Source organism: Acomys russatus, chromosome 9, assembly GCF_903995435.1.
Source record: "Acomys russatus chromosome 9, mAcoRus1.1, whole genome shotgun sequence".
In the NCBI taxonomy this organism is placed as follows: domain Eukaryota; kingdom Metazoa; phylum Chordata; class Mammalia; order Rodentia; family Muridae; genus Acomys; species Acomys russatus.
This window is the reverse complement of record NC_067145.1, coordinates 49,425,099-49,448,340: the sequence shown is the minus strand read 5'-3', so window position 1 is coordinate 49,448,340 and position 23,242 is coordinate 49,425,099. Positions and strand designations below refer to the sequence as shown.

Genomic DNA, 23,242 nt, shown 5'->3' with positions numbered 1-23,242 from the left:
TGGGATTAAAGGTGTGTGCCACAATGCCTGGCTCCTATCTCAAAACTTAAGGTGGAGAGCAATTGAGAAAAACATCCAACATCTTCTAGTGGCCTCTACATATGTGTGTGTCCTCACAGTCACATGCATACCCTCCACACACAAAATCTCACAAATTAAATAAAAAAGTGCATATCATTATGATCAACATTCTTATTCCAACATACTTTTATAAATCATGTAGACTTGTTTCATTCATCTTGGGAGGGATAAACACTACCTAAAATGTAAGACTTAAAAAAAAAAAAGAATATTCTTGTATATAAACTGTAATACAATGTTTGTGGTGAGGCCATTATATCATGTAATCCAGGCTGATTTCAATATCACTATGCAGCTGAGGATGGCACAGGATGCCTGGCCCCTCCTGCTCCCACTTCCCATAGCATACCATATCTCTTACTAGGTAGAGTAATGAAAAAAGAATGGGAAAAACCACATATCATGTCTTTATAAGGAGGAACACTTCAGAATTAAAAAGAGAGAAAATGAAGGAGTTAGAAAACAGCATTGTCATTTAATGTGTAGACTAAAGATAATTTATCAAATTTTCTTTTGCTTCACCAGTCTTCAGACATGCAGGCTCAGCGAGGTCACTGGATTTACTGCCGGCCAACTCTACAAGTGGCCACCAGTGTGGTTTGGAGCCACCAGCCAACTCTGGGCGGACATGTTTTTCATTCCCTCCTAAGGCTCACCCACATATGAAATAAGACTTTGTCATTCAACGGTCCATGTTTCCCTCGCTGTTCTATTCCCGCCAGAGTTACAAAGTGTCCCGAGAGCCCCGGGCTCACCTCGCACAGTGATGAGATTCATTTGTCTCTTATGTTAAAATGTACACCCTCACAGGCAGAGAACGGGTCTCTTTGGTTTTCCTTTCCCCTCATCTCGCACCTGACTGCTAGAATAAAGCAGTGCTCATAGTGAGCTTTTCACAAGCACTTGCTGGTCCAGCCCAACCCCAGCTGTGTGTTAGAGCTTCTTTTGACATCGCATGAGTAGACTGGGCAACACTAAACAATTCTGTGAGCTGGCACTTAAGTCACCAGGAATGTAAAATTGGCCGAGATGTTAAGTATCTAAACTACAGAGGATGGGGGAGGCTACCACACCGAGGCACCCCTCTCCCCAAAGCCAAGTCTCTGGCCCTATTGGCAAGATCCTAGGGCTGGTGTGGCTTTGAGCTGCTCACAGTGCTGCTGGCAGACCCCTGAGCCACCATCACAGCCACCTGCTCCTGACACTAAATCATGGAGAAGTCTAGCCAAGCACACAGGGGTTTCTGTAGATTTGCCTTTAACTACTAGTTGTCACATTATGTTTATTGTATGAGAGACACTGTTCCACGTGCATAACTTACTAGCAGGTTTAGTTGACACATCACGGTGTCAGCATTTTACATATGGGAGAGTAGAGGGGCAAGCTGAAGCAACAGTTCTGTACAGGTAGGACTGGGTGATGCTCTGCCTGGCTGCTCCAAGCCACTGCCCAGCTCAGTCCATTACTAGCCAGTGGATTAACACATTCCTGATGCAACTCATCCCCCCACGCCCCCTCTCTAGAAGGCCCAGCATGGTGCCTGGCTTTTAAATGAATGCTTCCCAAATAGCAAAATCTATTCCTCTTCTCTGATATCCAAGCTCAGTATGGTTTCAGAGTCTTTACTCAATAGTGTCTCAATAAATTCTGAATTTTATAGATGGGGTGGGATGCAATAATGCAAATATGCTCTTTATGGCACAATACAGAAGATTACTAAGGGAAACACATCTCAAATTCAGTCTTCAAAATAATGACTGTTTTCTCTGGCTGCATGGTCAATTGGGAAGAACCAGCCATATGTTTGGGGAGCCAGCGTTCAGTAGGAGCTGAAATAAATTACAGACTTCAACATTCCCTAAAATAGAGTCATTTTTGGAGGCGGGTACGTCATAGTTTTTAATGTAAAGGTTTTATGGCAAGCTCTTCTGGCGGTCCTAGGGAGCTCTGAGCATGGAGCAGCAGGGGAGACCATGCGGACGTTGAGGTAAAGAGTAGGAAGGAGGCCGGCTCCGACCTGCATCCCAGCCATGGAAGGTAAAAGCAGCAGAAGGTGACATCGTTTTACCCAGGTCACCAGCAGGATTTCTTGTTTGCCAACTTAAAACAAGAAATTCAAGCTAATGGGAAGCGCATGTAATAGTTAAAAGTTACCGGCTTCCGTCAGCTCTTTCTTCAGGACCATGTATGACAGGAAGATGTGCTGCAGCATCTCTGAGATGAGCAGAAGATGCGCTGTAGCATCTCAGAGATGAGCAGCAGGAGCAACCAAACGTGCCTAGATGAAGAGATGCTGCCTTCACCCATGGGCATAGCAACACTTTGCTAGCATAATTTTACTTATTGGTGATTTCAGTGCATCATAGAATGTTTTATGAGGGTCTTGTTTTTGCTTTGGGTGTTTTTGTATGTTTTTGTAGTTAGACGGGTGAAACTCAGGACCTCATGCCTACTATGCAAGGGTTCTGTCTACACTAAGTCATACATAGCTCCAGCTCTGGGAATTTGGAGATAGTCTCATTGTGTAGCCCAGGCTGGCCTCAAACTCAGGATCACCCTGCCTCTACCTCCCAAGTGCAAGGATTATATGCATAAACTGCCAAGTTCAGCTAATATTTTTCCTTAAACTTTCTTGAGATACACTTATTTACAATAATCTGCATTCTATTGTTAATCATTTAGAAACACTAAATTTGTCTCTATTTAAAAAGATTTTTATCTTTTTTTATCTTTTTTTTTTTTTTTTTTTTTTTGGTGGTACAAGTTGAAGGTGTTAAAGCCCCGGAGAACTTTTCTTCTAGCTGTCTCCGTCTGTCTCACTTGCTGTCTGTCTGACTCCTTGCTCCTTGTTCGCTTACTTGCTTGCTGTCTTTCTATCTAATATCTCCTTGCTTGCTGCTGCTCATCTTTCTAATTTTCTTCTTTCTGTTCCCCATCTCTCTCTCTCTCTTGCTGTTCCCCATCACACTCTAGCTCTCTCTCTTTTTTTATGAGTACCTTTTCTGTCATTTTCTTCTAGAAAATCTGCAGTATTTTTCTCTATCATTTTGTAGTTATTTCTCACTTAATCTCAGTAAATTCTTTTTTCTCTGAAATGTGATACAAAAATGTTGAAATAATCCACATGAGCCACAATAAATCCGTTTCATGAAGTCAAACAAGCAACAAAGAAGGAATTAACGATGAGACCCTATCTACAGATAGCAAGCTGCATAAATACAGCGATCCCATTCTGATCATACTGGCTTGGCCTAATTGCTTTTAAACATCATAAAAAGACATCTGTGGACACATGATTATGAGTAATGAGACGTTTTTCATCACAAAAGTTTCCTCAGTTCTGCCCTTGCATTACATAAAGAGTTTTTCCTCACTGTGCCAAGCAGCAGTGCACATGTCATTTACTGATGTTTATTTCTGGACATGTAGTGCATGTATATATTCACCGAGGAATGTTCTGGGAACTTGGAATATAGCCGCGAACACAGTAGACAATAAACGGCATCTTGTAGACTTTAAATGACTTGATCATCAGTTCTCCCAGAGTCACGCAACGAAGATAAGTCACGTAAGCCTTTTGTACAAGGACGGGGTTACTCATCCAAAATGACAACTGCGAGACTCTAAGTCTAGGCATGGTGGTAGCTCTCCAAGCTCTGAAACCCCAAGTGTCTCAGCTCCCTCACTGAAGAGTCAGCAGGGGTGGGGGTGGGGGCAGGGGGGCTGAAAGAGCGTCTCTTTTATGACATAAACCCTTTCCTTTGGGAGCCACACTGCATTGGACACTGCTTCTGTTAGGGGCTAGGGATGTGACTCAGTGGTAGAGTCCTTATCAAGCATGGACATGGTCCTGCGTTAGGCCTCCAGCAAGCAAAATGCAGATTTAAAAAAGTGCTTTCTTTGACAGGCCCGCCACTATAAACATTCCACTCGCCATAATGTAACATGGTAGCTTTAAAACTATTCAGCCACCACCGCGGGTTATAAAGACCAAGCAATCCTTACTCACCACTGGGAACATATGAAAAATGTTCTCTCGAATAGGGATTTGCTTCTTGCTTTCCACCTCATAGCTCATGTTAGTCCCCACTGGAGTGTTATTCTGGGAAACCACGAAGTTTTGAACAGCATCACAACAGGAAGCCAGCTTCGCTCTACAACGGATGAGAATGGAAGTAAGCAGAGGAACATGACAAGGAAGCAAGCAAGGACATGGCAATGGAGGCGGCAAAAGAGGGTCCAGGCTGTTGACTTCCAAAAGCAAGGTAAGTCAGGCACCAATGAAACGGTCTTCCTCCTCACCCTGGATGGGAGGATGATGACAAACTGTGCACACCCTCAGGTAGTAGCCCATTTCATAGCAGGTAACAATCCTGAACACAACAGCTCCAAACATTAAAAAATCTTGCCGTGAGATTGCCAAGATGAATAGAGAAGTGAGAGGATCCATTAGGGCAGACACTGTAGCCTCTGCAATGCTTTGTGAGTGTTCTATCACCCACGAGACTGTTCAAAGAAACTTTCAAGAGAACAAACCCACCTCACATGTAGTTCATATAGCTTATTGTTATGGTTGTATTTTCAATTATTTTATTTTTATGTACTTGGGTGCTTTATTTGCATGTATGCTTGGGCACCACCTGTGTGCAGTCCCTACAGAGGCCGGAAGAGGGCATCGGGTCCCCTGGAACTGAAGTTAAGAGATGGTTGTGAGTCGGCATGTGGGTACTGAGAATCAAACCTGGAAGAGCAGCATTGGACCACCTCTTTAGTCCCAGTTTTAACTGTATTTTATCATGAGTTACTATTGTTAATCTCTTACTATGTCAAACTTATAAACTAAACACATATGTGTATAATATTCTATATACATATATGTACAGCATACAAAATCAATGTGTCTACATACACATATGCTATGTATACTATATATTCAATAAGTACTATGTATACACACATACGTTCCATGTATAGGTATATATATAATATACTATATATATAATATACTATACTACATATTATATATATCTACTTATACACATACCATTTCTACATACATAACATACAAATACATTATTTGCATATGTATATGTTAATATATGTGAGGCCCAGCAATATCTTAGCTTTCAGACAGTGGTGGGCAGAAAGGGAGGTTCTGTAATGGATTTCTCAAAGATAATGGAGGAAAACAGTATACAATTGTTTTGGAATAGGGCTGCCTGAGCTCCTCCTCCCAGCCCACCTCTATCCCCTTCAGACCTGGCTGTGTGGTGGGACCCAGAGTCCTCTTAGTTCTTCCTCACAGACCCTTCCAGCCATTCTTCCTAGCACACCTGCATTCCTCTGTGACTCCCCGCCAAGCTGCAGAATCACTCTACAAAGACCCCACAGCAGCCTCCCTTGGCTGGGACTGAGAACAGAACACCCACCCATCAAGGTGAAACCAGATCAAGACATGCCACAGTCACCACAACTCCAGATGCCTAGGTCCCAGGGCAAAACCACAAAAACGAACAGCCAAGACATCATGCTAGCTGAGTGTGGCGGCTGTGGGGAGGGAGCGATTCTGCAGGTTGGTTAGAGTCACAAAGGAATGGAGCGGGGCCAGGAAGAGTGGCTGAAAGAGGCTACAGGAGGAGGCAGAGGGACCAAGTGGCCTATTGTTATAGCCCAGACAAAAGCAAGCTAGCTGAAGCACACAACAAGTAGTTCAAAATTGTAATTATGAGTATGTTCAAGGACTTTAAAGATGATATGATAAATGCCTTAATGCAGTTCCAGAAAACACAGTTGAATGAGATAGTGGAAAGAATTCAAGATATGAAAATAGAATTGAACATTTATGTGGTAATAATCGGAAAAAAATACAAAAACTAAGTTGAGTAGTATTATAGTCACTTAAGCAATAATGTATAGCCATTTATTTGAGGACAATTGGTCAGTACAATGATTTTTAAATGGAACAAGTTTAAAGTGGCCATTCCTAATGGAAATCCCAAAAATATGTCAATTACTATGCAATGCATTCAGAAGTCCTGGTTATTATAATACAGGCCAATGCCAAAATTACATACCTTATATTTTGTTTGTGAAATTTCTCAGGGATGTAGATCCAAAGCACCTCTTAATAAATAATAATTAATCATTCCAGGATCTAATCTTAAAGTCAGGAGATGTTTCTATTGACACAACTACGCTATCTCCTTGCTTAGATCTGCTTTCTCTGTTCATTTTCTTAGGAACTCTTAAAGAAATTGAACACAGTAACCAACCATCTGATTAACCTTTCAACTTTGCAAGACTCTGCAAAATTTCCCCTTCCCTTGGTATTTCTGAATAGTACCCATTTTTCATTTATTTTCACTATCTCACTACTCTTTAAGCTCGTCCGTGTTTTTTTATATGACTGCAGTTGGAACTGCACACTACAGAAAAGGCAAGGTGTCTGACATGAGGCCTGGCTGTGGGGAGAGTCTTCTTTACTGGTCTTTTCTAATCCCACACTTTTATTGTTGGGTCTTAGTTCAGAAGGGCACACTTTCAGGCACATTCCTTCTGAGCTCTGTATCTTTGACGTAGCTAGATTCTACAATTAACTCTTTACTGAATAGACCCCGTTGTGTATCTGTCAGCCCATTTTTACCGTTGTAGTAGTTTCCATCAGTCTGAGCTGCAGGTCTCGTTATGACTCAACTCTCAATACCCTCCATCCCCAGTAGCAAACACTCAAGCTTTTGACTTCCGGACACTGGGTTTACAGGCATCCACTTCAGGGGAACTTAGGAGGCTGAGGCTCTAGAATGGGATGGAGAGTTCACGACCAGCCTGGGTTGCAGGGTAAAACCTCATTTCAAACCAAAACCAAAACCAACAAAAAGCCCAATAAAAACTCATCACGGTATATAATGATCTCCTAAGAAAGATCAGCCTAACAGAATAACGTTCCCAATGCCTGCCTTTAGATGCAGGCTGACAGGACTTGCAAGAGTGATAACTGACCATCCTTTGTTTCACCCAAGTTGCTTGTAATCACTAAGGAATCCAGACAACAATCAACCAAACCAAACCAAACCAAACAAACAACAAAAAACCCTGTTGTTTCATTCCCATCCCTTTAAAAAAGTCATTCCTGATTAGGGGGGACTTGAAATCAACTATGTGCCACAATAATAGGCCTGCTGACTCTTGCCTTCTGTGAAAAGCGGGGACACGTTAAGAAACTGTGAGAAGTTTCACAGTCTTCTACAGTAAACATCAAGGTTCATGAGCTACAGGCCTGTAAAGCCCTGTGCATCCCCCCCACCCCCGAGCATAGGCAGACACACACTATCAGTTCCCACAACTGAGAGCGTGGCAGACAACATTACACCCATTCTAGACCTAAGAAAACTGGGGTTGAGATATAAGTGGGCCAAGCACTCACTTTGGCTTAGCCCTGTAATTCTAGCACTCAGGAGGCCACAGCAGGAGGTGAGATAGTTAAAGCCTAGCCTGTGCTATGTGGCTGTTTTGAAGCCAGCATGGGCTACACATTAAAATCTTAGAGAGGAAAAGAGGAGAAAGAAAGACAAAAAACAAAAAACAAACAAACAAACAAACCCCTGCAGATTGTAAAAACCCGAAGCTATCTCCTAATATTCTCCCTAGTCTATTAGAATGTATAAAAATTAGGGAGAAATGCTGCCTCCTAAGCCTACTTGATTAAGCTTCTTCTTCGGTGACATGTTTCAAACTGTATGATAATACAGGTTCTCAAAATCATGCTGCCAGCAAAGCACCTTGCTGCCTACCTCTCCAAGCACACTTTGTAGGCCATTGTACAGCTTATGCATACCAAATGCCTCAAGTTCTCTGAATGTAACTGCAGCAGCTTGTACGCAATCAGCATTGTCAAGTGACCCTGTCACTGTGTCCTAAATTCTTGCTGGGTCCCACCTTCAGTTGCTCCCTCTACACAAAATTAAAAGAAAAGAGAGCATGTTGTCGCTCCTGGAGTATGTGGGTTTCTCAAGGTCAGGAGCTTCCAGGGGGTAGGCTAGACCTGAGATAGCCCAGGCTGGGCCTGAGATAGCCCAACCTCACATGTTTAGTTGTGATCCTTAAAGGTTAATCTAAAAATGTGAAAATTTATCTCTGCTTTTCAGATGGCCTCATAAATACACTTTTGAGAAAAGAATGTGTGTCTTCAAGGTGGTTGAAATGTCTTTTTCTTTCCCACCATAGGTGCTATTTCCATCCCTTTTATTTTATTTAGTTCTTTCTTCCTTCTTTTCTTCTTCTTCTTCTTCTTCTTCTTCTTCTTCTTCTTCTTCTTCTTCTTCTTCTTCTTCTTCTTCTTCTTCTTCTCCTCCTCCTCCTTCTTTGCTTTATTCTACTATTTTATTCATATGGGGCTTCAAGGAAAATTTTCCTTCAGTTCTAAGAGAAAAATGCTTCTTGGGTTTTCCATGAAATGTTAACCACTCCTTCAAGCTGACAGTGTGAGGACACTGCAGGACAGGCTGCATACTAATGACCTTCCAGCCTGGGCCCCAGGCTCCCAGGCACCCCTTCAGTTTACTACCTGTGAGAGTCCCTAATGAAATGGAAGCCACTTAGGGCTAGAGAAAAGCTGCAGGCTCCTTCTACGTCGCAAAAATTGCTACATTTCCAGGATTCATTTCTTCTCTATAATTCTAATGAGAATCTTTGGAAAATGAGTTTTAAGGTATAAAGATTCAGGCAAACGCAGAGAACTTATAATTTACCATTCTACCCATTGCTAACTAATAATCCAATTTCATTTTGCCCTCATCTTGGGCAAGCAATCCTCCACATGCCTCTCTCCTGTTTATTCACATTACTTCTCTCATTTAAAAAAAGATTTATTTAAAAAAATTTTTTTAAATCTACAGATGTATCTCTCTGTGCATATGCTATTTGTGCTTACAGAGGCTAGAACTGGAACTGGTGGAGTGGCAGAAACTTGTGAGCTGCCATGTGGAACACACTTGGGTCCTCTGCAAGAGGAGCAAGACCCCTCAACCTCTGAGCAGTCTCTCCAGCTCATCTTTTCATTATTAAATTTATAATGAGTAGGAATCTATTTGATGCCCATTTCTGGTTGCCTTCCCCACCCTGCCATACAACATACAGTTCAATGAATGACCAATAATACTAACCAACACCATAGCAAATGCTTACTGTAGCCTCACCATTGCCTAATGCTTTCTGTGACATTTAAGCCCAACAGAGACTCTACAAACTGGGTGTAGTTAATATTGTTTTTTACAGACAAGGACAAACTCCCAAAGTCAAGGAAGTCACAAAACATCCTCATTCAGTCTTGCATATTTAGCATTCATTCTTTCACTTATTCACGCGTATTTAGCACCTATTAACTCTTTTGTACTATGAAAGCTTGTCTATTTACTGGTAAATAAAGCACCATTGTATCCGCCTTTACAGTGTTCTGGGACAAATAAGGAGAACTAGTTAATTATAAGGTAGTAAATAACAAAGCCAAGATTAAAATCCCAAACCCAAACCTATATTCTGCTACCCACTTCCTACCTAAAACCATTGTGTGCAATGCTCCTCACAAAGGAACTTTGAAAAATTCACACGAGTACACTTTTTTTCCCCCGGTCTAAGCTATGGTGACTTGATAGATTGTTCTAGAATCCTCAAGTGCATGTTTGGAAGCACCTCCTAATGATAAAGAGAACCACACAAACTCAAAGGGCTTTCTTCAGTTCAAGCCACATGCATTATGCATTAAATCCCCACGTTGCCTCTACACACAGGCCTCATGGCTCAGGATTTGGGGGGGGGGGAAGGCGGCTGTGTGTCTTATGCAGGCCTATATGTGCAGTGGTGAGGGATGAGATACAAGGACAGTAGGAGAAAGGAATAATTTAGCCACAGAGGCTGACACTAAGTGAGCTCTGAGGCCAGTTTGAAAAAGCTGAAGCCTAGCAGAGTTGGTTTTTTGTTTTTGTTTTTACTTGTCTTGTGTATGTCAGTATTGTAGACCATTACCAAACTTGAATGTGATCTTAAACTACATAATCCGAGGGATGCTGACTAGGAGGAGAGAGGACAAAACCTTCCACTATGACGAACCACGGTTGCTGTTAGCGTTGGTATAGAAGCTTTCCTTTCAAAGGCATGTTATCAAAGGCCAGTCTGGACAGAGCAGGCTGAAATCCCAGGCAAAGGAAGCAGCCATACACACCCTGGAGACAGGATAACTGTCTTTGAATATTTGAAAGACTGTAATAAGAATTAATGAACCCATGAAGCTTCAGGGCACAGAATGAGGACCGTGGGACTTGAGCGCATGAGTGTATATTAAAACTATAGCCCTCCATATCCTGGTCTCAGGAGCAGGAGTCTTTGCAAGGTGACTGTGGGTAGATGAGGTCCTGAGGACAGGGCTATAGAAATATGAACTTGATTCTCTGTGCTAACCAGAGCAAGGATCTAACCTGAGGCTAACAGAGCTATGTTGGTGCCCAGATCTTGCACTACCAACTTCTAAAATTTGTGAGAGATACATGCTATTTAAGCCACTCGGGTTGTGGCATTTTGTTATGGCTTCCAGTGCTGTTTAAAACAAGGGTCAGGGCATGGTAACAATTCAGCCCACGTCTTACTGGGCAGCAAAGCAGGTAATAATCACAGTCCAAGGTTGTGGGAATTAGAACATATGAATTATTAAATACAAGCATGGATTAAAACATGGGCTGCCTGTGGGAGCTTGCTTATGTAAGGAGAGCTGGAATTAGTATGCTGGTGTCGTCTGATGTAATATAGGTTGAGGTGAGAAGGTCTGATGCTCATGGGAAGAACCCCAGGTTACTGGGACTTATAAAAGAACTTATGAAGGCATGGGGACCACCCAGTAGATCTGAGTCCCCAGCAAATGTTTGTTAAACTAATAGCCTGTGCTTAGAAAAGATATTTTATCAGAGGACAGAAAGTATCAGGTGACCAGAGAAAGGAAGTGACTAGTAGGCTACAAGAAAAGGTTCTAATCAAACATTTAGATGATTTCATTTTTAGGTTTGTGTTTTGTTGTGTAACCTCCATGTTGATTTCCATAGTGATGGATGAGTTTACATTCCCCCCAGCAGTGATGTAATCAAGTTGAGCCACTCCTGGAAATATATCCAAAGGAATCTACATCAGCATGCTACCGAGATAATAGTTCACCTATGCTTATTGTGGCACCACTGATATTAGCCAAGTTGCAACCAACCGAGGTGTCCCCCAACTGGTGAATGGATGCAGAAAATATGGTATACAAACATGGTGGCATTTTATTCATAAAGAAAGAAATTGTGTGGGCTGGAGAGATGGCTCCGAGGTTAAGAAAACTGTCTGTTCTTCCAAAGGTGGTGAGTTCAATTCTCAGCAACCACATAATGGCTCACAACCATCTACAATGAGATTTGGTGCCCATTTCTGGCCTGCAGGTGTATATGCAGGCAAAACATAATAGTAAGTAAATAAATTAAAAAAAAAAAAAAGAAATTGTGCCATTTGAGAAAACATGGATAACAGCGAATATTGTTGTAGTAAACAAGATGAGCCAGATCCAGGAAAAACAAATCATGTTTTTCTTTCCTATGAGGAACCTACACTCTGTGTATGTGCATATGATACAGATATGCATGGTTAGACATCCGTATATATGCCATGGAAATAGATGGGAGTGGAAAAGAAAGAGGACCAGCAGGACTGAAGGCAGGAAGATTAACGGGGACTGAAAACAGAGGGCACACAGACACAATCAAAAGTGCCTTTATGGACCCCATCACTTTACCAATGACGTATACTAATAAGGTTTTCAGGGGTGGGGTTGGAGAGATGATTTAGTGGTCAAGAGTACTAACTGCTCTTCCAGAGGACCAGAGTTTGATTCCCAGCATCCACAGGCACCCACAACTCCAGGTGTCTGACACCCTTTCTGACATAGCTTCTGATCTCACTCATGTCTGTGGGGACCATGCATGCACATGGTACACACACATGCATGTGAGCAAAACGCTCATATACATAAAATAAAACAAATCTTATGAGAAGTTTTTCAAAGCTTAGCTGACACGAAGCATGTGGTTTAGGGCACAAAGGGGAGAAGAGACGGATCTGAGACACATATACTGAGTTCAGAAAGCGAAGATAAAGCTGAGTGACAGGTGGTCTTCTAGACTCTTCTCTCCAAAGACGGGAGGACTCCATTCACCCCACAAATACTTATCAAGAGCATCTCCCACACATGGGCTGCTCCAGCCAGTGAACATGTCAAGCCCATTTCTGTCTCTATCTTGCACCAGCCACAGCACAAGTTGGATGAAAAGAAAAGTAGGAAGAGTCCCCAGAGCAGAACAGTGGTGATGAATGGCTTGTGAACTATGGTTAGCTGGAAAGGTTAGCCAAAGGAGCAATCTTCTTTTTCCTCCAAGGGGTCACAGAACCTCGGGGAAGAAAATCAATAGACGTTTGTATAAGCAAAGAACAATTTGATTCTCTCCCCCAGAGAGTCACAGAGAATACTGTATTTATAAGCTTAATAAATTTTTGAAAAGTTAATAGAAGGTACCCTAATGAACTCAGGAGGTTTTTATTTGGGTGGCTAAATGTTTGGTTCTGCTGAAGGCAGAAGACGGATAGGACAAACTGAAAAACTGGCAAAACCAAGGTGGGGCAAAGAAACAGATGGACACAGCACAAGACAGAACAGAAAACAAACAAACAAACAAACAAACAAACAAAAAACCCAAAGAGACATGGTTAAGGTTAGAGAAAGAAAGTACCAGGTAAAGCAGAGCTATAAAAGCACCTGATGAAAGGCAGTCACAAACAGACACGAGAGGTATGTGATATGTGAAAAAGAGATGTAAACACGCACGGAACCACAGCTGTACACAGGCAAAACCATCCGCAGACAGACAGAAGGGCAGGAAGAGACTCAACAGACAACCACACAAAGACAAGAACAGCCGGGGACATAAGCCTGAGGCTCCTGTACATAAATAAATAATAATAGCAAATACAAGCACAGAATCCCTCCGAGCATTTACCATGTTAATTTATTAAACACTCAAAACAGCTGCCGAAGAGAGACACTTCTAATCACCTTGCTCTACCCAGTTTTCAGGTACAGAAGTTGAGTTGGAGGTGACGGTGACATGCCTGAGGTCACAAGGACTTGCACCCAGGTGGCCTTGCCAATGTTGTAGCACTCTTCCCTTCCCCTCAATCCTGTCTTACAGGCAGACAAATAAAAGCATAGTAGACACAAACATACAAAGAGAAAAGTAACAGACAGCACACCTGGCCACTGTCACAAGACATGGAATCACTTCGATTTCATGAGGAAAAAATAATACATCTTGAGAAATTTTGGAAACAGTGATTAAATATTTTTTTTAGTATCAGATTTAATATTTAAGCAGATGGCTTGAGGTTGAAGAAATCAAAACCAGAAAACTATGCGAATTTAAAATGTATGATGAAAAAACACAAGAGCAGAGAGGGTTGTAACTTAGTAGATAGATTCGAAACACATTAAGGGTAAGAAATAGTGATCGCATAGAAATAGGCAGTGATGAACAACTGCTGGGGTCAAGTCTGGGCTTGCAACTGAGACCCCTGAGAAGAAATATGGCCTCCAGGGAAGGGCCAAGCAAGAGAGAGTAGCCAGCCTCCTACCCACAACAAAGGAGATGACTTAGTATAGAGATTTTAATTCATCCTGAGAGTTGTGAATGGAAACAGGGGCCTCCAGCACCAGTAAAAGGGGAAGTGAAGCGAGCGTGTGAAAGAGCAGAGCTGTGAAGCCTGTGAGAACAGGAAAGAGATGCAGCCGCGGCTGGCTTTAGATGCCTTTTGGCACAAAGCCGATAGCGAACAGAACTCTCCAGACTGCTCCCAGTGCTGCAGTTGCGGGATTGTCCCCTGCTTTGTCCAACAAGCTAAAGTCGACCGTGACTCACCTAAGTGAGGAAAAGCAAGCCTAAAAGTACAAAACCAACTTAGATGAACGTTGAGCTACACGTCAGTCTTCAGACAGCACAAAGCGGGGTCACTGCTGTTGTTGCACAGTGTAAAGTGGATAGGAAGGAGGTCCCTTGCGAACTGCAGATCTAAATGTCTCTTCCAAATCCAGTGCCCCAGTCGTATCCCCGCTCTGTAGCAGACCACAACTGCAACCTCCCCCCTCTTTCTGCCCCCACCTCCAGCAGATCACACAGATCTCCTCCCCCACCTTCCTCACAACTCATGCTGTCATCCCAGCTCCCCTATCCGGAGCCGTCCTTGAGAACCCATGGGCCACAACGATTGGTGAAGCAGTTAGGCTAGCTTCAGATCTTCACTCACCTTCCTGCCCCCAAATACAATTGTTCAGACTCATAACCAGCTCTCTAATAGGCTCTCCCAGCTCTCTGTCCCAGTCTCAAGGGACTAAGTACAGCTTGGTGGAACCCCCTGCTTTCTTCTCTCCCTGTGTACTTTTCAATCCCCCCATCACCATTCCTAAACAGCAGCTCCCAACACCTACAGACCCGCTGTAAGCAGAACCCCCTCGTAGCCACACCAAACAAGATCTCAGAGGCAGTCCATACTAGGCAGCACGCAGCCACCAAACTCTTCTAGAACCAGGGAGGGCAACAGAAACCAAGGAAGAAAATACCCACCCAACAAATACAATTCTATCAGCACACAGAATTAAAATCATCCCAAACCCAGATGCCAGTGTAAAAAACACAATCAGTAAGAGGCAGGGCAATATGCCTCCACTAGCAACACTACTGTCATAGGTTTTGAGAAATGCAACACAGCTGAAGCAAACGGCAATGGCTTTAAAATAGCTTTTATAAAGGTCCTTAAAGAATAAATTAATAAATCTCCTAAAGAAATCTATGCAGAAAGAAATGAGTAAAACAGTTCAAGACCTGAAAGTGAAGGTAGAATGAATTAAAGAAAAACATGTGAATGGAGGAAAATCTGGAAATGAAAACCTTAGGAACGTAAACGAGAATCTCAGAGGCAGGTCTCACCATCAGGATACAAAAGTTGGAAGAGAGAATTTCAGGCACTGAAGATACAATAGAAGAAATGGATACCTTGGTCATAGAAAATATGAAACCTAAAAATCTGCAGGTACAAAACATCCAGGAAATCTGGGACACTATGAAAGTATCTACCTAGGTCAAAGGCATAGAAAAATATTTTCTACAACATCATAGAAAAGAATTTCTCTAATACAGAGAAGGATGGTCATCAAGGTACAAGGAACACCAAATAGAATGATAAAGAAAATTTCCTTGATAAAATCATAATAAAAACATTAAATATACAGAACAAAGAAAGAATATTAATCTTCAAGGAAAAAAGAGCAAGTAACATGTAAGGGCAGGCACATTACAATAATGCCTGATTTCTCAATGAAGACTGTAAAAGCCAGAAAGGCCTGGACAGATGGTCTACAGACTCTAAGAGATCATAGATGCCAAGAATACTATACCTAGCAAAACTTTAAATTATAATAGATGGAGAAAGACATTTCAAGATAAAACCAAATTTAACCAGTATTTATTTATAAATCCACCCCTACGGGAAGTGCTAGAAGGAAAACTCCAACCAAAAGAGTTAACTACATTCAAGAAAAGACAGGTAATCAGCAAAGTCAAAAAAAAAAAAAAAAAAAAAAAAAAGGGGGGGGGGGAGAATCACACTACCATCACCATCATCACCACTACCACCACCACCAACAACAACAAAATAATAGGAATCAACAACCATTGGTCATTGATTTCCCTCAACATCAATGGTCTCATTCCCCCAATAAAAAGACACAGACTAACAGAATAGGTGTGAAAACAGGCTCCATTCTTCTGCTGTATCCAGGAAACACACCTTAACATCAAGGCTAGAAACACTACAGGAAAGAGGATGGAAAAAGATATTCTAGCCAAATGGACCTCAGAAGCAAGTTGTTACAACCATTTTAATATCTGACAAAATAGATTTCAAACCAAAAGTAATCATAAGGATTACCACATACCCATCAAAGGAAAAATTCACCAAGAGGACATTGCAATTCTTAACATCTATGCCCCAAACACAAGGGTACCCAAATATATAAAAGAAACACTACTGCAGTTTAAATCATATATTGACTCTCACACTGAGAGTGGAAGACTTCAACATCCCACTCTCATCAATAGCCAACATACAGGTTATCCAGACAAAAGCTAAATAGAAAAATGTTGGCAGTAACTGACATTATAAACCAAATATACCTAGCAGATATTTACAAAAGACTATATCTTCTTCTTAGCATCTCATGGAACTTTCTCCAACATTGATCACATACTCAAATACACACAAAGCATGTCTCAACAGATACAAGAAAACTGAAATAACACTCTACATAATATTTGAATACCACAGATTAAATCTGGTTATCAACACCAACAGAAACAGGAGGGAGCTTATGAACTCATGGAAACTGAACAACTCTCTACAGAATAAAAAAATGGATCAAGACAGAAATTAAGGCACTCAGAGGAAGGAGGAGCAGGATATCTGGATTAGACCTGATAGGCTGTGATCATATAGTGGGGGAGGAGGTCCCTTTGTGTCACAGGTCTAGGGGAGGGGAATAGGGTGAAAGATGGAGGGAGAGATGAACAAAAGATATAAGTGAGGGGATAACAATCAGATGTAATCTGAATAATAAAATTTAATTAAGAAATAAATGAAAGATGTTCTAGAATTGAATGAAAATGGATATATAACATATACACATTTAAGAGAAACAATGAAGGCAACTAACTGTAAAAGGCAAGTTCATAGTACTAAGTGCCTGCACACAAAACATACAATGACCAACACACATATGAACTCTCAGAGACTGAGGGCCCTAGAGCTGAAAGGGAAAGTAGACTCATGCCCCATCTCTAACGCAAAATCTATCTTCAGTTGATAACCACTTACAAATGAAAAATTGGTTTTCTCTAAGGGAGTCTCACAGGGAACACAAACTCTCCTTAAGGGTAGATCACACACCCAGCAGTAGATGGCCAAGTGAAAACAAACTCAGGGACATCCGTGGAGGTTTCTTAACTCAAAATGTCACCTCAGCACTTTTTTTTTTTTTAGTTTAAATTTCCACTTTTATTTTATTTATCTATTTTTAATCCTAAAGGTTCTGCATGTATATTATGGATTCTGGTTTTGTGTTTTTACCGGATACCTGAATGTATGAATGAGTGTGTATCTGTGTCTATATCTGTTTCTTGCACATTTTCTCGGGCTCTTTTCCTTCTGTTTGCTTTGTCTATTGTGATGTGTATGGTTTTGTTTTATCTTATTATGTTTTGGTTCATTATTATTGGATTCCTGTGGCTATAGATTGAGGGGGAACTAGGGCCAGTTGGGGAGAGAAAACTGTAATTAGAATATATTGTATGGAAAAGCATCTATTTTCAATAAAAGACAAAAAAAAAAAAAAAAACTCTTTCTGCTGAACTCTCTTGTTGACGAAGATCATAGTTTTACTTAGGAAGATGTTTTTAGGGAAGGAAAAGAAGAACCAAGAAACCCCTGAGATCGTTGCTGTTTTAAAGCCTCATCTGGCACCATGTGAGATCCTGAATGGAGTCCTGTCCTATGAAGAATTTAATTATCTTAATGCTGACTCAGTTACCACCAACATGCTACTCTGCAAAGCGTTCTTTAAAAACATATTTCCATCTCTGTCTGTCTGTCTGTCTGTCTCTCTCTCTGTCTCTGTCTCTCTCTCTCTCTCTGTGTGTGTGTGTGTGTGTGTATGAGAGAGCACATGCATACATGTGTCAGAACACACACACAGTAGTATGTGTGTATGTGTCTGTGTCTGTGTGTGTGTGTGTGTGTGTGTGTGTGTGTGTGAGAGAGAGAGAGAGAGAGAGAGAGAGAGAGAGAGAGAGAGAGAGAGAGAGAGAGAGAGAGAGAGAGAGAGAAAAGAAGAGGGCTAAGGACAACCTCAACTGTTGGCCCTGAATTTCCACTCTGTCTTGACTTGTGTTCTCTCCTGTTCCCGCTGGGCTGCGAATTCTAAATTCGATGTACTGCAAGCTTCCGGAGGGAGTGTCTTGTCTCCTTTCCCATCTCACCGTACAGAAACATGCCAATGGGTCCAGTTGTCTTATGGGCCCTAGAGATTTGAACTTAGATTTGTCTGGTGTGTTCAGCAAGTGTGTTTTGCACACTGAGACAATTCCCAGGTCCCGTGAAGCAATTTTTTATTTATTTATTTATTTATTTTATTAATTTATTCTTGTTACTTCTCAATGTTTATCCCATCCCTTGTATCCTCCCATTCCTCCCCCCCCCCATTTTCCCATTATTCCCCTCCCCTATGACTGTTCCTGAGGGGGATTACGTCCCCCTATATATTCTCATAGGGTATCAAGTCTCTTCTTGGCTACTTGCTGTCCTCCGTGAAGCAATTTTTAGGATAAATACTTTGGTTTATTTTGTGTGGATGTCTTTTTGTTTTTCAAAATCTTTCATTATTTTATGGATTTCCACATACTAGATCAATCCTGAATTGAATACACCTGTAAAAAGCACCCAAAAAACCTCCGGATGGGAGGCCACACCTTGCACAGGTGGCCTGTACCCACGGTCCTTTAGGGAGGCTGGCGCGCATCCACAGCTGTCCTCTGCTCCTAGAAAGCCAGCACTCATCTCCGCCATTCTTCCAAGACAACTATCAGGATTCCCTGTGGAACTTGTCATCTGCTTTTTGGATTTAGTCCCAAACTCACCTTCTGTTTCTGCCTGGCCTCTGGGAACTAGACAGGTGTTCCTGCTTTGAACCTATGGCTTCTGTATAGGTCCTTTCTTTTCAAGTCTGCTCTCGGGCTCTGCCGAAAAATGTTTCAAATATGAACGACCAATCCTCCCCACCCTGCGTTTTTCCCTCTCCTTTTTATTCCCAATTGTGGGGTAATTAATTTGAGCACACAGAACTCTAGCATCTTCCTATAATTAGGCTGATGAATTTTCTGGAATTCCATAGTCACTTCTGTTTAGACCTTAGAACTCATGATTTGCTCATCCATATTGAAGAGGAGGGACAAACAGCCGGTGTCTCCTATAGAGGTACTTCCTTTTGCTACAGAAAATAGTCCTCAAGATGACTGCAACTTATAAAGCTGAAGCTTTGTACTTGGTGCTCAGTGTTGACCTCTTTTCCACCATGAAAGGATCAAAGAAAGCTTTAATGGAACAAACAGACTAGGAAGTGCTGGTTCTTGTGGCAGGTATGGCAAAGTCTGTGGGAAATGATCACAGAAGAAAAACTGGGGCGTATGTGTGTTTCTATCTCCCCCTAAGGAGAGGATTGGATCTGAAGCTATATAGTTATTTAGGTATTGCTTTTTTTGCTACATCATAGATATGGTGTATCGGTTATAGATACCAAGAATGTTAAATATTTTTTAAAAATATATTTTATTAATTTATTCATATTATATCTCAATTGTTATCCCATAAGAATGTTAAATATTATTAGTGAAACATTAATAGTAAGCTAAAAACTTATTTTGAACTGGAAATAACAACAGCTGCCATGTTGCGAGGGACTAAGTGATAAGCAAACTCCTACTAAGCATTTTACTATAGAGAATATTTCTTTTAAAAAAGATAAGCATCATTTCCATTTTACAAAACAAAGAGACTAAGGATAAGGAGTAGACTTGCATGATAATGATGATGATGATGACGATACTGATGATGCATGAACAGCCAAGAGTCAAATGCAAAATGTGTCTTTGTGATATTTTAGTGGAAGATGGACACAGGAGTTAGTCTACATAGAAAATGCCATTGCAGCCAAGACCCTATCTCAAAAAGAAAAGAAAGGAAGGAAGTATCGAAATCCAGCTTCGACAGCAACTGGGGAAACTGAGGAAGGGCATAGTTCCTGAGGCTGGCTGGTGACCCTGAAGACTTCTTCTGAGGCCAACCTTCCAGGCTGATTGTTACCAGCAAATTTATTATTTCTCCAAGAGCTTACATATTCCAGCAAGATCTTTCAAGCAGTACAAAAATTACAATGTGGTTACATTCTATTTTCTTTAAGTGAATGATTATAATGAGTATAGGTAAGAAAAACATGTTCCTCAATACCTTCACATGATCAAATGTTTTACATATTATGGGTGAGAAGCAAACATGAAAAACAAGTTGTTTCCATGAACCCGTACACATTTGTAACTAAGCAATTTGTTATATATTAACAGAGTATGAGCAAGCAAGGTAATTTCTTAGTCAGCTTTTCTTTACTGGCAGGCTGCAATTTGCAGTTAAGAAGAATCAATTATCTTCAAAAGTCATCTCATGAAAATCTTACAAGAATCACAAATCGGAACTTCTATATAAAAAAAAAATCAGCTGTCTCTACTTTAAATCCTAAAGCTACTCATCAATATGTTTCATTAAATCATATCAGGAAGATGAGGGCAAAAATAAGTATAAGAAATTAGTCACCTTGACAGCCAGCTTCAGTGACAGTTACATCAGCTAGTGCTAATGAGGTATTGTCTTTGCTCACCAACCTCAAAATGTCCCTAGCTGAGTTCTTTATATATTTTGGATATTAGCCCTTTGTCACATGTAGGGTTTACACAATGGAATTAGTACGTAGCTATTAAAAACAAGGAGATCTTGAAATTTGCAGGCAATGGCTGGAACTAGAAAAAGATCATCCAGAGTGAGGTAACCCAGACCCAGAAAGACACGCAGGGTATATACTCACTTATAAGTGCATATTAGCCCAACATAGACGTCATCTGAGAGATTCCACCCAGCAGGTGGACAGATGCTGGAACTAGATGCTGGGATTCATTGCTGGACTCTGGTTGGAGAGTAGTATGGAAGAATGAGGGGATGGAAGGACCCGAAAGGTTCAGGAGCCCCACAAGGAGACCATCAAGGCTGGTAGATCTGGACCCAAGGGGCCTGAAGAAGCTGTTGGCCTAACCAAGGACAATGCATGTAGTGAACTTAGACCCCCTGTTCTGCTATATCCAATGGACAGCTCATTCTCCATGGTTGTGGGGAGGGCAGAGACCACCTCTGACATGATCTCTGGTGCCCCCGATTTGATCACTTCCCCTTGGTGGGGAGGCCCGGCAGCACACAGAGGAAGGGGAGGCAGGCTACCCACATGAGACCTGATAGGCTGTGGCCATATGGTGGAGGAGGAGGTCCCCTTTTGTCAGAGGTCTAGGGGAGGGGAATAGGGTGGAAGAGAGAGGGAAGGTGGGGACGAGAAGATCCAAGTGAGGGGATAACATTTAGGATGTACTCTGAATAAATTACAATAAGTTAAAAAATCTTAAAGTCCCTAGCTTTACTATTAAGAGTGCACTTTTTCTTCACTTCAAATTATTCCCTAAGATTGTCTGCATCAGAGCCAATAGCTAAACTATCTTTACATAAGTTTGCTAAACAATCAATTTTTCCCTAAGATTTTCTACTTCAGAGCCACTAGCCAAAACATCTTTGCCCAATCTTGTTGAGCAATCTATCTTTCCAAGTTCTTTCTAAGGGTCATTGTTAGTGATCTACATCTGCAGGTTCTTTTTAATGGTGGTGGTTGAATCATTAATCTGCTCCAGCAGCAATGTCTGAAAGAGATCAAGCATTGTTACTGAGTATGCCAATGATACTGCCCAGTGAGTGGCTGGAAGCTCCTTTTTATATATATCCACATATAGAGTTTTAATTATAAGCCTTTTGTTATAAATTCACTTTTGTTATAGATTTTACAGATTTTAAACCAATGAATTTACAAATCCTGAAATAGAATTATAGCATAATCTTTTTAAAAAAATTTTTTGTTAATTTATTCTTGTTACATCTCAATGGTTATCCCATCCCTTGTATCCTCCCATTCTTCCCTCCCTCCCATTTTCTTCTTATTACCCTCCCCTATGACTGTTCCTGATGGGGATTTCCTCCCCCTGTATATGCTCATAGTGTATCAAGTCTCTTCTTGGTAACCTGCTATCCTTTCTCTGAGTGCCACTAGGTCTCCCCCTCCAGGGGACATGGTCAAATGTGAGGCACCAGAGTACGTGTGAAAGTCATACCCAACTCTCCACTCAACTGTAGAGAATGTTCTGTCCATTGGCTAGATCTGGGTAGGGGTTTGAAGTTTACCGCCTGTATTGTCCTTGGCTGGTGCCTTAGTTTGAGTGGGACCCCTCGGCCCAAATCTGCCTATCATAATGTTCTACTTGTAGGTTTCTATGACCCTCTGGATCCTTCTACTTTGCTATTCTCCCATGCTTCTCTCATATAGAGTCCCAATAGGGTGTCCTCTCTTCTGTCCCAGTTTTCTGGTAAATGAAGGCTTTCATGGGACATGTCCCTTGGGCTAGTATGCAGATATAAGTGAGTATATACCATTTGAGTCTTTCTGCTAGAAGCTCCTTTTACAGTACTCACACAATTCATATATTAAGGGGATCATGAGGACCACAAGAGTAACAAGCAGAGATATGCTCCATAACACTGTGAAGTCCTCAGGACTTGTAGTTCTTGGAGTTATGCCTGGCCAAGACACGCCCATCGTGGGTATGCTAACTGGTGGGCCATATTCTGTGAGTTCTAGAGCTGTTTTGCTGCTCCTCCTGCATGGCCCCCAACAAGGAAGGAAGAAGAGGAACAAGTTCAAAGCCTGTGTTACAAGTGGCGATGCACTGAGCAATCATACTGGCCCATAAAATGATTTTCATAAGGCTTTCAAAGCAATGCAGTAAAAATAGTTTTATCAATAAGTGGCACTCAGGTTAATGGATATGAATTTGGAGACCTATCTTATGCCACAATAATTAGTTCCAAATGGATCATGGGATCAAATGTAAAAACTAAAACTGAAAGTCTTTGAAGAAAATATTGGCTGTTTTAGTTTACTTTCCATCACCGTGACCAAATTACCTGGCACAGACAAGTTAAAGTGGAAAGATTTATTGGACTCATAGTTTCAGAGATTTCAGTACACCATAGCAGGTAATAACGATGGTCCCAGCAGCAGGCTAGAGCAGTGCAGGTTATATCACAGTGGCCCAGGAAGCTGAGAGGGAGGAAGTGGTCAGGAAGGGTCCAACAG

At 41.5% G+C, this 23,242-nt stretch overlaps 1 protein-coding gene across 1 annotated transcript in view; it reads right to left on the bottom strand.

Annotated features, from left to right (window-relative positions):
• The window catches only part of St8sia6 (ST8 alpha-N-acetyl-neuraminide alpha-2,8-sialyltransferase 6), a 130,709-nt gene that overhangs the window by 5,748 nt on the left and 101,719 nt on the right, over window positions 1–23,242 (bottom strand). The window contains exon 5 of the mRNA XM_051150899.1: window positions 4,091–4,235. Within this exon, the coding sequence (XP_051006856.1) occupies window positions 4,091–4,235 (145 nt within the window). The remainder of the gene's footprint in view (window positions 1–4,090; window positions 4,236–23,242) is intronic.